This window comes from Bufo bufo, chromosome 1 (assembly GCF_905171765.1).
Source record: "Bufo bufo chromosome 1, aBufBuf1.1, whole genome shotgun sequence".
NCBI classification, from domain to species: domain Eukaryota; kingdom Metazoa; phylum Chordata; class Amphibia; order Anura; family Bufonidae; genus Bufo; species Bufo bufo.
This window is the reverse complement of record NC_053389.1, coordinates 385,173,209-385,188,081: the sequence shown is the minus strand read 5'-3', so window position 1 is coordinate 385,188,081 and position 14,873 is coordinate 385,173,209. Positions and strand designations below refer to the sequence as shown.

The 14,873-nt window shown below is 43.0% G+C and overlaps 1 protein-coding gene across 1 annotated transcript in view; it reads right to left on the bottom strand.

Annotated features, from left to right (window-relative positions):
- Window positions 1-14,873, bottom strand: part of F12 (coagulation factor XII) — a 131,730-nt gene that overhangs the window by 31,088 nt on the left and 85,769 nt on the right. The window contains exons 7-10 of the mRNA XM_040405532.1: window positions 13,963-14,067; window positions 13,714-13,888; window positions 13,018-13,115; window positions 10,863-11,166 (exon numbers count right to left, since the gene is read on the bottom strand). Of these exons, the coding sequence (XP_040261466.1) occupies window positions 10,863-11,166; window positions 13,018-13,115; window positions 13,714-13,888; window positions 13,963-14,067 (682 nt within the window). The remainder of the gene's footprint in view (window positions 1-10,862; window positions 11,167-13,017; window positions 13,116-13,713; window positions 13,889-13,962; window positions 14,068-14,873) is intronic.

Sequence of the window (14,873 nt, the reverse complement as noted above, 5' to 3'; positions counted from 1 at the left end):
CGTAAATTTCACTTTAGACGCATGGGCTTCTGGAAGATGCTCCTAATTTATAGCAATAAATTAGGTGCATCCTCCAGCTGCACAAGGGAATTCACAGACTGGCGTTAAACGCTGGTATATGAAAAATCGCCTCCCACAGGTAACTCTCCATGTATGATATAAAGCTGTTCATGTGAATGGGAGCAGTGCTGCAGTTACCAGGCACGGTCACATCTCAGTGTACCAAGCGGTGTTGCTCCAGAGCCTGGTTCAGGCATACAGCAACTCCTGCAATCAGCTCATCAAGTTGTACTCCCACCGATCTGATATTGATTACCCGAAGAATAGGCCATCAATATTAATCTGGTAATGACCAAGTGCCGATTGAGGCTGGGCTTTAATCCAGAGCGACGTACATGTACAGCATTGGATTAAACCTGCTAAAACTCTAGCAAGAGCAGGTTGGGTCTCCAGCTGTCATTGACAGCCAGGGATCAGGAGAAGACAGAAATGGTTTACTACTGCTCAGGGGTGTCATTAGGTCAAAACATTCGGGGCTTGAGCCCCGGATGTTTTGTCCAGTGCCCCGAATGTTATGCTTGCCTGGTAGCATTTAGTTTTTTTAATTTGGCTATTCCAGGGCCCTTTAATATTGATTGGACCTGGGCAACCCACCACAGATCATCCCCCCACCTTCCCCCTGTACTTGATCCGCTACTTGCGAGCTGCGTGAGCATGAGTTCAGTCACTACGGTGCACAATCCCGTCCTGCGGCACGTGATCCTGCGAGACCCGCTGTGGGAGGTCACGGGTCTCGCGGGATCACGCGCCGCAGGACGGGATTGCACACCGAAGTGACTGAACTCATGCCCACGCAGCCCGCAAGTAGCGGATCAAGTACAGGGGGAAGGTGGGGGGATGATCTGTGGTGGGTTGCCCAGGTCCAATCAATATTAAAGGGCCCTGGAATAGCCAAATTAAAAAAACTAAATGCTACCAGGCAAGCATAACATTCGGGGCACTATTAAAGGGCCCAAGGAAAGATTTCTGTAGTGGTGAGGAAATGAAACATAACAGATATTGGAAAGTTACCGAATGTTGTATTATATAATGACTGCAGTACTGCACTTCATTTGCATAAACCAGAACACCCCTTTAAGCATGCCTTTAATGTGCAATTTCAACACAGTGGGCTTGTGCCTCGGATGTTTTCAGACCATAGCAACGCCCCTGCTACTGCTTCTGCCTTCTCCTTTCTTCTGAACATGGCGCTCAATGAACACTATGCAGTGAATAGAGGAAGCAGCTATGCCATTTTTTTCTATTGGATCTGCAGTACCTCGGAGCAGGGGATATCTGCAAATGGTTTGTTATTAAATGTTATGTCATGTATTGCCATGTTATGTATTACAACCAGTATGGCCGTATATGGATAGAACATCCATGGTTAATAATCCTGCCTCGGCCCTTGCAGATTGCTATATTGTGGCTGGCTCCACCCCTAGCTCTAGTGAGTCTTAGGAGAGAGTTCAGAGAGAAAGGAAACTATTACGTCATGCTCCCTCTTCTCATGCCCAAGAAAGCTACAGAGACTAACAGATCTCTGCAAGATCCACAGAAAGAGAGAAAGACAGAAAGTGAAATTGAGGAAAGGTGAACTTGGACTCTGCATGGCCAAGCATAGGAGTCAGTAAAGTAATCTGACTACAGCCATTCAGACCTTACCGCTGTGAGGAACATCGTTAAAACACCCTTCACAACTGGACATGTCCTGACCAGACGTGCCTTCAAACCCTGCATCCCCAGTGGATATTACAGCTATTATTGCCAAGGTACTGTTGCTAGCCATAGATTCTACTGAGAGATACTTTAGCCAGATAGTATACAAAGAGGGCCATAACTTGCATTTTTTTGCCTTAAAAGGGTTTTCCAAAATTTTAATACTGATGACCTATCTTCTGGATAGGTCATCAGTATCTGATCATGGGGGTCCAATACCCAGGAACCCCGCCGATCAACTGTTTGAGAACACAATGGCGCTCCTGTTAGCTCATAGCAAACCAAGTTACATACATTGTACGGCAGCTGTGATTGATATCACTCTCAGCCCCACTCACTTCAATGGGACTGAGCTGCAACTAGGCCATGGTGACCGATGAACGTGTTGTCACTGGCCTAGGAATGCCAGTGCCGTCTCAAAGTGTAAGACCCCTACCGATCAGATACTAATGACCTATTCAGAGGACAGTTCATCAGCATTAAAATCTTGGAAAATCCCTTTAATCCAAACATCACTATCTGGGAAAGAATTGCAGTGTGAATGGATAGAACTGTGTTTTGCTACAGTTGGATGTTCTACCCATTTTGCACTACAGAAGAGAGAGAGATTTATTATTCTGGCATGGTTTCCTGACTCCTACACCATATGCTGGCCATTGCACTCTTACACTTAGTATCACGTGCACCCCAATTGCCACCAGGCCCCAGAAACAGGTTGTGCCCCAAGTGAAGAAATAGTGCCACCTCCTTTAACTGTACGGCTCTAGGAAGCAGCAGTGAGAGGACAACCACTGTGATTGTCTGGGACAGCTACAACTACTACCACGCTCATCCTCTGCTTCGGTTCCTCCCGGGTCTCTGCAGATCTGACTATTATGTGATCGTCAGGTGCCTCAAGCAGAATAGAGCTGCCCGGTCTGATCAGCTCTGCATGTGTACAATGCCCCACAGGGTCTTATAATGACCTCTTGGGGGAGATGCATATTATGTGCCAAAAATATATTTATAAAATTACGTTAAAAAAAATATATAATAAAATGCAAATGAAAAAAAATAACACAAAATAGGGAACCCATTTTAATGCATATTTTGGTGTCAGTTTTCATATTTATATTTAAAGGACATGGAGTTACAACTGTTAAACCACCACATGCGCTAAATCACCAAAAAGTGTCTGGTTATTAAAGGGCTTGTCCGCTTTGTTTATATTAGGACAGGTCATCAATATCATAATGGTGGGGGGGCCAACTCCCGACACCCCCACCGATCAGCCGTTTGAAAAGAATCTTTTACGAGCTGATATTGATTGATAGTTTATCAGTATAAAGAAAGCCGACAACTGAAGCCATAGGCAAACATGGCGCCCGCTCGCTCGTGCAGCGGCCATAATGCCGATCACGGTAATTAAAGCTTTTAGATGAAATGAGATCACAGCATCTAAAGGGTAAAAAACCTTGTGCTTCTTACCGGCATCCTATGCGGCCAATGGGGATGCCAGTAATCGGTTTTATGTTGGCAGGCCAACATAAGAAATGAGCAATTGTCAGTAATAAATGGATTTAAAAAATCCATGATTTTTCTGAATTTAAAACTAAAAAATTTATTTTGTATGCTCAAATACAAGATTCAAAATCATTACAAGAATGTAAAAAAATATATAAACAATTTCAAAAATATAAAAGTTTAAAATTCCAAATAAAAAAAACGAAAACGCCTGCACTATAAAAATATAAAAATATTTTTCCAATACGGCGAATGGCGTTACAGAAAAAAAGGGTCAAAATGGCCAATTTGCCATTGCTTCTTTTTTCATTGCTTCTCTTACCCAAACAATTTAATAAAATGTGATCAAAAAGTCATACACACTTCAAAAAGGCATCAATAAAAACTACAGAGTGTCCCGCAAAAAATAAGCCCCCACACAGCTCATTAGATATAACTATAAAAAAGTTATGGTGGTTAGAATATGACAAAAAAAATATGACCCCAAAAAAAAAAAAATGCAACATTTTTATTCATTTTTACATTATTTAGACATAAAATACCTATACATATGGGGTATCACTGTAATTGTACTGACCCATAGAATAAAGGTAGGAGAAAAACCCATAAAACGGTGGTGGAATCCCGTTTTTTTTCCAATCCCACCCCATTTGGAATTTTTTTACCACTACATTGTATGCCATAATAAATAGTGGCATTTGAAAGTACAACTTGTCCCACAAAAAATAAGCCCTCATACAGCTATGTGAACGGAAATATAAAAAAAGTTATGGCTCAAGGAAGATAGGGAACAAAAACAAAAAAATCTCCGGAATCCTACAGTAAGTTAATTTTCAGGTCTGGTCATTAAAGGATTATTCCCATTTCATACATTTATGTTATATCACTAGAACATGCCAGTAATGTCACATAGTTGTGAGTCTCACCTTTGGGACCTGTTCGTTTCTACAGAACGGGGCCACCAAAGTGAAGAAAAGCAAGCTGTGCATTCTTAGCAGGCTCCCCATTCATCGCTATCCATAAATAGCAGAGCGAGCGCACTAAGCTGTTTTCGTAAGTCCCATAGCAGTCCCATAGCAGTGAATAGAGAGTGCACCGCTCATGCTCAGCCACCGCTCTGTTCATCGCTATTGCTAGAAATAGCCAAGCCAGCCATAGCTGTGAAAGGAGGGTGGCCGCGCATGCGCAGCTGCTCTCCTTTTCCTTCTGGAGCCCGGACATAGGAGTGGGTCCCAGAGGTGGTCTTCCACAATAATTTTTTTTATGAAATAGTACATGTGAATACAGCATAAGGCCTCATGCACACGACCGTTGTGTGCACCAGTGGCTGTTGTGCCGTTTTCCGTTTTTTTTCGCGGACCCATTGACTTTCAATGGGTCGGTGGAAAAATCGGAAAATGCACCGTTTTGCAGCCGCATCCGTGATCCGTGTTTGCTGGCCGTGAAAAAAATATGACCTGTCCTAAGAAAGAACACGGATGCACACAAGATTGGCATCCGCGTCCGTGATCCGTGGCCGTAGGTTAGTTTTTATACAGACGTATCCGAAGATCCGTCTGCATAAAAGCTTTTTCATAGCTGAGTTTTCACTTCGTAAAAACTCAGAACCGACAGTATATTCTAACACAGAGGCGTTCCCATGGTGATGGGGACGCTTCAGGCTAGAATATACTAAAAGAACTGTGTACATGACTGCCCCCTGCTGCCTGGCAGGTGCTGCCAGGCAGCAGGGGGCAGCCCCCTTCCTGTAGTTAACACATTGGTGGCCAGTGTGGCCGGCCCCCCCCCCCTCCCCTGTAGTTAACTCATTGGTGGCCAGTGCGGCCGGCCCCCCCCCTGTAGCTGAGCTCCCGGCCGGACGCAGAGATCGCAGCTCGCAGGTAAGTATAATGGTTCTACAAATTGCTAAGTAACCATGGCAACCAGGACTGCAGTAGCGTCCTGGTTGCCATGGTTACCGATCGGAGCCCCAGCGATTAAACTGGGACTCCGATCGGTACACTCCGCTGCCACCAATGATAGGGGGGAGATTTTAATTAGGAGGGGGAGGGAGGGGAGAAGGCCCACTGGCCACCAACGAGTTAACTACAGGGAAGGGAGGGGGGGGGCCCACTGGCCACCAACGAGTTAACTACAGGGGAGGTAGGGGGGCCGGCCGCACTTGCCACCAATGAGTTAACTACAGGGGAGAGGGGGGCCCACTGGCCACCAATGAGTTAACTACAGGGGAGGGGGGGGGCCGGCCGCACTGGCCACCAAATGAGTTAACTACAGGGGAGGGAGGGGGGTGGCCGGCCACACTGGCCACCAATGTGTTAACTACAGGGGGGGGGCTGTCCCCTGCTGCCTGGCAGCACCTGCCAGGCAGCAGGGGGCAGTCATGTACACAGTTCTTTTAGTATATTCTAACCTGAAGCGTCCCCATCACCATGGGAACGCCTCTGTGTTAGAATATACTGTCGGATTTGAGTTTCACGATGTAACTCAAATCCGACAGTATATTCTAACATAGAGGCGTTCCCATGGTGATGGGGACGCTTCAAGTTAAAATATACCATCGGATTGGAGAAAATTCCGATCCGATGGTATATTAACGCCTGACTTTACATTGAAAGTCAATGGGGGACGGATCCGTTTGAAATTGCACCATATTGTGTCAACGTCAAACGGATCCGTCCCCCTTGACTTGCATTGTAATTCAGGACGGATCCGTTTGGCTCCGCACGGCCAGGCAGACACCAAAACGACTTTTTTCATGTCCGTGGATCCTCCAAAAATCAAGGAAGACCCACGGACGAAAAAGCGGTCACGGATCACGGAAAAACGGAACCCCGTTTTGCGGACCGCAAAAAAATACGGTCGTGTGCATGAGGCCTAAAAGGAAGAATGTCAGCATTTCAGATCCTAGTGATAGAGCTAAATTAAACCTGTAATAACCATTTTTTTTTGGTTTTGTTTTTTCATTTCTGCATCTCCTAAGGAGCTGCAACTTTTTAATTTTTTTCATGAATTGGTTGTATAAGGCTTAGTTTTTTGCAGGAGAAATTGCATTTCTGGTGCTGTTTGAAAGTATACATACAGTACTTTGTGACTTTTTTTTTTACGCCACAAATATTTTAACATATTTAAAAAAAAGCTATTTTTAACATTGCTTTTTTTTACTCATTTTTTTGTTTACATTGTACATAATTCATGCTGAATAACCTGTAAAATGAGTTTTTCAGGTTATGTCGGTCATTGGGTTAGGTATCATGTGCAGTTTTGTTGCACTAAATTTTATTTGATGTAAAATAGTCAATTATTTTTGCTAGCTTTTTTTATTTAAAAATTTTTATTACATTTTTAAAAATCCCATAAAAAAATTACTGTCTTACAAAATTTTAAACTTAATGTACAGGGTGGGCCATTTATATGGATACACCTTAATAAAATGGGAATGGTTGGTGATATTAACTTCCTGTTTGTGGCACATTAGTATATGTGAGGGGGGAAACTTTTCAAGATGGGTGGTGACCATGGTGGCCATTTTGAAGTCGGCCATTTTGAATCCAACTTTTGTTTTTTCAATAGGAAGAGGGTCATGTGACACATCAAACTTATTGGGAATTTCACACGGAAAACAATGGTGTGCTTGGTTTTAACGTAACTTTATTCTTTCATGAGTTATTTAAAAGTTTCTGACCACTTATAAAATGTGTTCAATGTGCTGTCCATTGTGTTGGATTGTCAATGCAACCCTCTTCTCCCACTCTTCACACACTGATAGCAACACCACAGGAGAAATGCTAGCAAAGGCTTCCAGTATCCGTAGTTACAGGTGCTGTACATCTTGTATCTTCACAGCATAGACAATTGCCTTCAGATGACCCCAAAGATAAAAGTCTAAGGGGGTCAGATCGGGAGACCTTGGGGGCCATTCAACTGGCCCACGACGACCAATCCACTTTCCAGGAAACTGTTCATCTAGGAATGCTCGGACCTGACACCCATAATGTGGTGATGCACCATCTTTCTGGAAAAACTCAGGGAACGTGCCAGTTTCAGTGCATAAAGAGGGAAACACATCATCATGTAGCAATTTCGCATATAGAGTGGCCTTGAGGTTTCCATTGATGAAGAATGGCCCCACTATCTTTGTACCCCATATACCACACCATACCATCAATTTTTTTGTTCCAACAGTCTTGGAGGGATCTATCCAATGTGGGTTAGTGTCAGACCAATAGCGGTGGTTTTGTTTGTTAACTTCACCATTCACATAAAAGTTTGCCTCATCACTGAACAAAATCTTCTGCGTAAACTGAGGGTCCTGTTCCAATTTTTGTTTTGCCCATTCTGCAAATTCAGTGCGCCGATCTGGGTCATCCTCGTTGAGATGCTGCAGTAGCTGGAGTTTGTAAGGGTGCCATTTGTAAGTAGCTAATATCCGCCAAAGGGATGTTCGACTAATGCCACTCTACAGTGACATGCGGCGAGTGCTATGCTGTGGGCTCTCGCTGAATGAAGCTAGGACAGCCACTAATGTTTCTTCATTAGAGACAGATTTCATGCATCCACATTTTGGCAAATCCAACACTGAACCAGTTTCACGAAACTTAGCAAGCAGTTTGCTAACTGTAGCATGGGAGATGGGTGGTCTCGTAGGGTGTCTTGCATTGAAATCTGCTGCAATTACCCGGTTACTGCATTCACCAGACATCAACACAATTTCTATCCGCTCCTCATGTGTTAACCTCGGCGACATGTCAACGGCTGTAAACAAAGAGAAACTTGTAAATAACTCATGAAAGAATAAGGTTATGTTAAAACCAAGCACACCATTGCTTTTCGTGTGAAATTCCCAATAAGTTTGATGTGTCACATGACCCTCTTCCTATTGAAAAAACAAAAGTTGGATTCAAAATAGCAGACTTCAAAATGGCCGCCATGGTCACCACCCATCTTGAAAAGTTTCCCCCCTCACATATACTAATGTGCCACAAACAGGAAGTTAATATCACCAACCATTCCCATTTTATTAAGGTGTATCCATATAAATGGCCCATCCTGTATTAGGATACTTCTATATGCTATTATGTTCTGTGTCTCTATGGCACGGGGTGCGGTTAGGGCAGGCATGGGATTCAGCCAGTTCCCTCAGGTTTTCTAGATCCGGTTTTAAAATTACAGCCGGATCGGACAACTGTGTTACCGGCTGAACCCTGATACGGAGCTCTGGCGGCGGCAGCAGGAGATGAGCGCTTCCATTCCATAGTTTAGCTCCTTAGGCTTTTTAAAGTTGGGTGGTATGTGTGTGTAGTGTATATATGGTGTATTTATGTATGTGTACCATGTATATGGTGTATTTATGTGTGTTACATATACAGTGCCTTGCAAAAGTATTCATCCCCTTGACTTTTTTTGTGTTTTGTTACATTATAGCCTTAAGTTCAATGTTTTGTTAATCTGAATTTCATGTGATAGAGCAGAACACAATAGTCTAAGTTGAAGTGAAATGAGAAAAATATATAAATAAAACTATTGTTTAGAAATAGAAAACAGAAAATTGGCATGTGCATATGTATTCACCCCCTTTGTTAGGAGGCCCATAGAAAGCTCTGGTGCAACCAGTTACCTTCAGAAGTCCCATAATTAGTATAATGATGTCCACCTGTGTGCAATCTAAGTGTCACATGATCTGTGATTACATATACACAGCTTTTTTGAAAGTCCCCAGAGGCTACAACACCTAAGCAAGAGGCATCACTAACCAAACACTGCCATGAAGACCAAGGAACTCTCCAAACAAGTAAGGGACAATATTTGTTGAGAAGTACAAGTCAGGGCTAGGTTATAAAAAAAAAATCTCAATTTTTGATGATGCCCAGGAGCACCATCAAATCTATCATAACCAAATGGAAAGAACATGGCACAACAGCAAACCTGCCAAGAGACGGCCGCCCACCAAAACTCATGGACCAGGCAAGGAGGGCATTAATCAGAGAGGCAGCACAGAGACCAAAGGTAACGCTGGAGGAGCTGCAGAGTTCCACAGCAGAGACTGGAGTATCTGTACATAGGATGACAATAAGCCGTATGCTCTATAGAGTTGGGCTTTATAGCAGAGTGGCCAGAAGAAAGCCATTACTTTCAGCTAAAAACAAAAAGGCACGTTGTGAGTTTGCGAAAAGGCATGTGGGAGACTCCCAAAATGTATGGAGGAAGGTACTCTGGTCTGATGAGACTAAAATTGAACTTATTGGCCATCAAAGAAAACGCTATATCTGGCGCAAACCCAACACATCACCCGAAGAACACCATCCCCACAGTGAAACATGGTGGTGGCAGCGTCATGCTGTGGGGTTGTTTTTCAGCAGCCAGGACTGGGAAACTGGTCAGAGTTGAGGGAAAGATGGATGGTGCTAAATACAGGGATATTCTTGAGAAAAACCTGTACCACTCTGTGTGTGATTTAAGGCTAGGATGGAGGTTCACCTTCCAGCAGGACAATGACCCCAAACACACGGCTAAAGCAACACTTGAGTGGTTTAAGGGGAAACATGTAAATGTGTTGGAATGGCCTAGTCAAAGCCCAGATCTCAATCCAATAGATATTCTGTGGTCAGACTTAAAGATTGCTGTTCACAAGCGCAAACATCCAACTTGAAGGAGCTGGAGCAGTTTTGCAAGGAGGAATAACCAAAAATCCCAGTGGTAAGATGTGGCAAGCTCATAGAGACTTATCCAAAGTGACTTGGAGCTGTGATTGCCGTAAAAGGTGGCTCTACAAAGTATTGACTTTAGGTGGGTGAATAGTTATGCACATTGACCTTTTCTGTCCTATTTGTTGTTTGCTTCACAATAAAAAAAACTAACAAACATCTTCAAAGCTGTGGGCATGTTCTGTAAATTAAGTGATGCAAATCCTCAAACAATCCATGTTACTTCCAGGTTGTGAGGCACCAAAACACGAAAAAAGTCAAGGGGGGTGAATACTTTTGCAAGGCACTGTATATGGTGTATGTATATGTAAACATGTGTCGTGAGGCCGTGTGTCCGCCGTGGAGTAGGGAACCTGTTAAATATTTTAATCTCACCCCCTGGTTTAGGGCAACACTAGTGTGACCTAACAGCTAGATTACTGTATTCACAGTTCTGGAGTCCTTTATATATCCCCAGGGCTGACTACAGAGGGCTTACCTAGCCTCTGATCAGATCACTGGGACCCAATCAGAGGGTGAAATCCCCTTTGATCATGCTGTGGTCACAGTTGATATTGGAGCTACCTCCAATCCTGGCTGTAGAGCAAAAGGTTGCTTTGAGAACTGGAGCTATTAGTTACTGTTCGTACAGGAGGAGTGCTCACTGAAGCGCTCAGCTCCCTCCAATGACCAGAAAAACAGTGGGTGGTCATTAAGTGGTTAAGGTTATGATACATTTTCATAAGGTCTGAGGGAGTTTGTAAAAATATGGCCCCACTGAGCGTCATTTTCTTTAATCATACTTTAGAACAACCGTCCATGCATCTCAAGCTATCTTGTTTGTGTCATTTAAGAATGAAACTGCAAGAACTATGTAGTTTTCAGCAAAGTGACTGAATGTACAGATGTTTGAAAACTTACCTACGATCTAAACAGTGAGCTGCGGTTAAAACCCAGCAGGAGGAGATGACAGTCCCACCACAAAAGCTATCCCCGATATACAAAGCTGCCATATAAGGGTGAGATGCCGGGAGTGCAACCAATCCACCTACAATACGTGGCGTCATAGATGGACTTTTCCGAAATGTTAATCCACAGTCTGCAGGTATGTCCCTTGTTGGATCCTTATGAACTTCTGTAGTGGCAGGACTATCAGGGGTAGTGACAGTTGGCACAAACTGTGTTGTAGGCTTGGGATCATGGGTATGAGGAGGTGAACTAGTAGCTGTGAAGACAAAACCATGTCATCATCTGGTGAAGAGACACGCCGGCCTGCCAGCTGCAGTATTAAAATAAACTTTAACTTTTTGTAAGATATCCTTTCTATTATGTCTAGGTGAACTTCAGACTGGAATGCAGTTGTCATTATGATTTTTTTTTATTATTGCTATGCACAGATTGTGGCTAATGACGTCATTATTTATTAAAGGTGTTTTTAAGACTCCTGATATTGATGAGCTATCCTCAGAATAAGTGATTAATATCTGACTGCTGAGAGTCCAACACCCCGCACCCCCACTGATCAGCTGCTTCCTGCAGCCTCCGATGCTGGAACTAACACTGTGAATGCAACAGGAAACACAGCTCCGTTCAAAGTGTAGTGGCCGTGTGGGGTTACTGCAGCTCAGCGCCCACTGAAGTGGCACAGTCACTACACTTTGAACAGAGCTGTGTTTCCTGGTCCATTCACAGAGCCTTTCCAGCGCTGGAGGTTGCAGGCAACAGTTGACCGGTGGGGGTACAGTGTGTCGGACAAACACCAAATCGGATATTAATCACCTATCCTGAGATTAGGTCATCAATATCAAGAGCCTGGAAAACCCCTTTAATGATATCCTAGTTCCATATGGCCTTTAGGGCTCCTTTGTCACTGTACGACTGTTTGTACAAATATCAAACATTTTAGATTTTGTTCAAAAGTATTTTATTAGACCTTCAAAACCATTCAATTGCCCATACACATTTATCTAAAGTGTATGTGTGTGTCCAACTCTCCCATAATGGCAGATGTCGGAGGAGAATAAAGATCAAGCATTTTGGATTTTATGTATTAGTGGTTAATTATAGACAAGTGTCACTAGAGGGGGCTGTTAGTAAAATAGTAACACCTTGTAAGGATGAACAACATATGGCCATCCAATTCAGCCTGTTATCCTGCAATGTTGATTGCTATAAATAATCAAATAATAAATAAAAATAATAATGAAATAAAGTGCAAGTGCGATAATAATATCCAGCAATATTGAATAGTAATAATAGATATTATAGGTATAAATACTGCATTCTATGGAGACCCTGACTGGAAGTGCCATCAAATGGAGAAGAAAATATTATAGAGTAGTGTGGTCCTTGTTACACCTCAATGCATTTCTCACACAGTCTTGAGGTACCACTCAAGGAAGCTGTGATCACATTGAGGTGTAATAGGGACCACACTACTCTATAATATGTCCCAGCCTGGTCTGTATTTATTTTCTCATATAGCATATGTTATTATTAAATACTATCTTTGTGCCTCTATTTAATGGCACTTTCAGTCAGGGTCTCTTTATAATGCAGTATGTATACCTTTCTGTTATTGCTATTTAATATTGCTGAATGTTATTATCTCACTTGCACTTTATATCATAATTTTTTTTACTAATTATTGTTTTACTATTTATTGTACTTTTAGTAAGGCTGGGCTCACATCATCACCATTTTGCTTTCCGTTCTGAAGCATCAGAAGACCAGAAACATTTTTGTTTAAAAATTATCCTTTACTTTGAACATCCGTTGTGCTCATTTTGCATCCGTTTGTCTGTTCTGTAAGAGGTCCGTAATTTTGGACGGAAGAAAAATTCCTTCTCGCAAGACTCCCATCCAAAATAACGGATCTCTGATGGAACTGACATAAATGGATGCAAAATTAGCACAATGGATGCTGAAAGTAAAGGATCTGTTCTTTGCTTTTTTATTTTTCTGCTCTTTCCATCTTTCTGATGGAAGAAGTGTTCTTCTGATATATATAATATTACATTTTGGCATTTATTTTATGATTAATTGAGAATGTTTAGGTTTCATTTATCTCATGTACCTGATATCTGCTGGCATTGTGGAATAAGGCAATGCTCCCAGGTCACGCTTTCATTCTTCATTGTGAAACACCAGGGTTGTGTATCTCCATCTGGATTCCTGAGGATTCAGAACATATCATGCTTTTACAAGAGGGTTTATGTCTCTATCTGACTGTCTACACATTTGTACTATCCTGGTTACTGGAATAAAAGGGAGTGCCTGGCTAAAGATGTCATACTGTCCATTTTACCTGGATAATTTAAAAGGGTTTTCCGAGACTTTACTATTGATAATGTATCCTCGGGATAAGTCCTTAATATCTGATCGGGGGGAAGGGGGGGTCTGACATTCATGATCTCCGGCGATCAGATGTTTGAAAAGGCATTGGAGCTCCTGTGAGTGCCTCAGTCTTCTCTCTGTTCACCAAGCACAGCGCCATCCATTTAATGGTGGCTGTGCTTGGTATCACACCACAGCCCCATTCACTTCTGCACCTAGGCTATGTGACCAATGAACGTGACATCACATGGCCTAGGAAAGCTGCGAGAAGGCCGTGGTGCTACTGCGAAGGCCGCTGCCTTCTCAAACAGCTGATCGGGAGGGTCCTGGGTCTTGGACTCAGTAATTTGGCACTGTGCCTGGTAAACAATAAGTGCTTTCTTTTGTAATATTCCTGGTTTTAATATTCCATAGCGTAATTTTCTTCTAGTATTACCTGCAGTATGAATGATATCCTAGGCCATGTCTCTGTGCATGCTTTCCACTATACCATGAAACTTCATGTTGTATGATGTCGGACTCCCAGTTTAAACAGGCTGCTCCTGTTACAGTGACATTTGCTGTACCCCTGTAGCTGGTGCCATTGCCATGGTAGCAAGTTTCTTTCATATCTTAAAAGAACATTAACATTTTCAAGAAAGGTTACAGGCAAAGAAGTAACTGCATATGTCTTATTAAAACTTACTTATTTCACAATGCTCTCCTGAAAATCCCTTGGTACAGCCACAGATCCTGTTTTCTTTGTGTTTGATACAATGTCCACCATTGAAACATGGATTGTGATCACAATCTGAAATCCAGAGCAGCAGAATATCTTAAAACCTTAATATTTTAGTACCAAATTCAAAGGGGGGTGAATGGGGTGGCCATGTGCCAACTACCGCTGCTTACGTTACACTGAGAGATAAGAATTTGTAGCCAAAGAAATGGCCAGTGATGTGTATAGAACTGTTGGCTTGTAGCACTGGGGTCCTAAGTTAAAATCCAACCGAACCAAGGACAATATCTCCATGGCGTTTATATGCTCTCCGTTCATGGGTTTCCACCAGGTTCTCCAGTTTCCTCCAAAAACATACTGTTTATTTGAATTGAAATGAAATTGGCCCTAGTGTGTGTCGGTTAGTGTGAGTCACGCATGCTCAACCAGCTATTCATTGTGGGGATCCCTGTTCTTATGATCGATGGGCAGGGCTGGACTGCCCATATGTCAATTTTGCCAAATGGGCTGGTGCCTGGGTGGGCCACCCTGGGCCCCGAAACTAGTTGCCACCACAGATACAACTGCATCTCTATCCTAAGAGCGCTAATACAGTTGAATAGTGCGGCGGGTCAGGGAACTAATGGTTTCTGGCCCTGCCGTTCACTTTCACAGACAAGATGCCAGTAGGTTTAAAGCCTATGAGGATGAGGATTCCATCACTTTACGACCACTTGCACTAGGCCTCAGGTGATCACAATGACATTGCAACAGGAAACAGGCACCTCAATGTCTTCATAGCAGCAGTCTGCGCCAAGATGCCAGGAAGTTGGAACACAGGCTGCAGGCCGGAAGAGGCCTCTAGTATGCGTCACAGATTGCAACAAGGAGTAAGACTC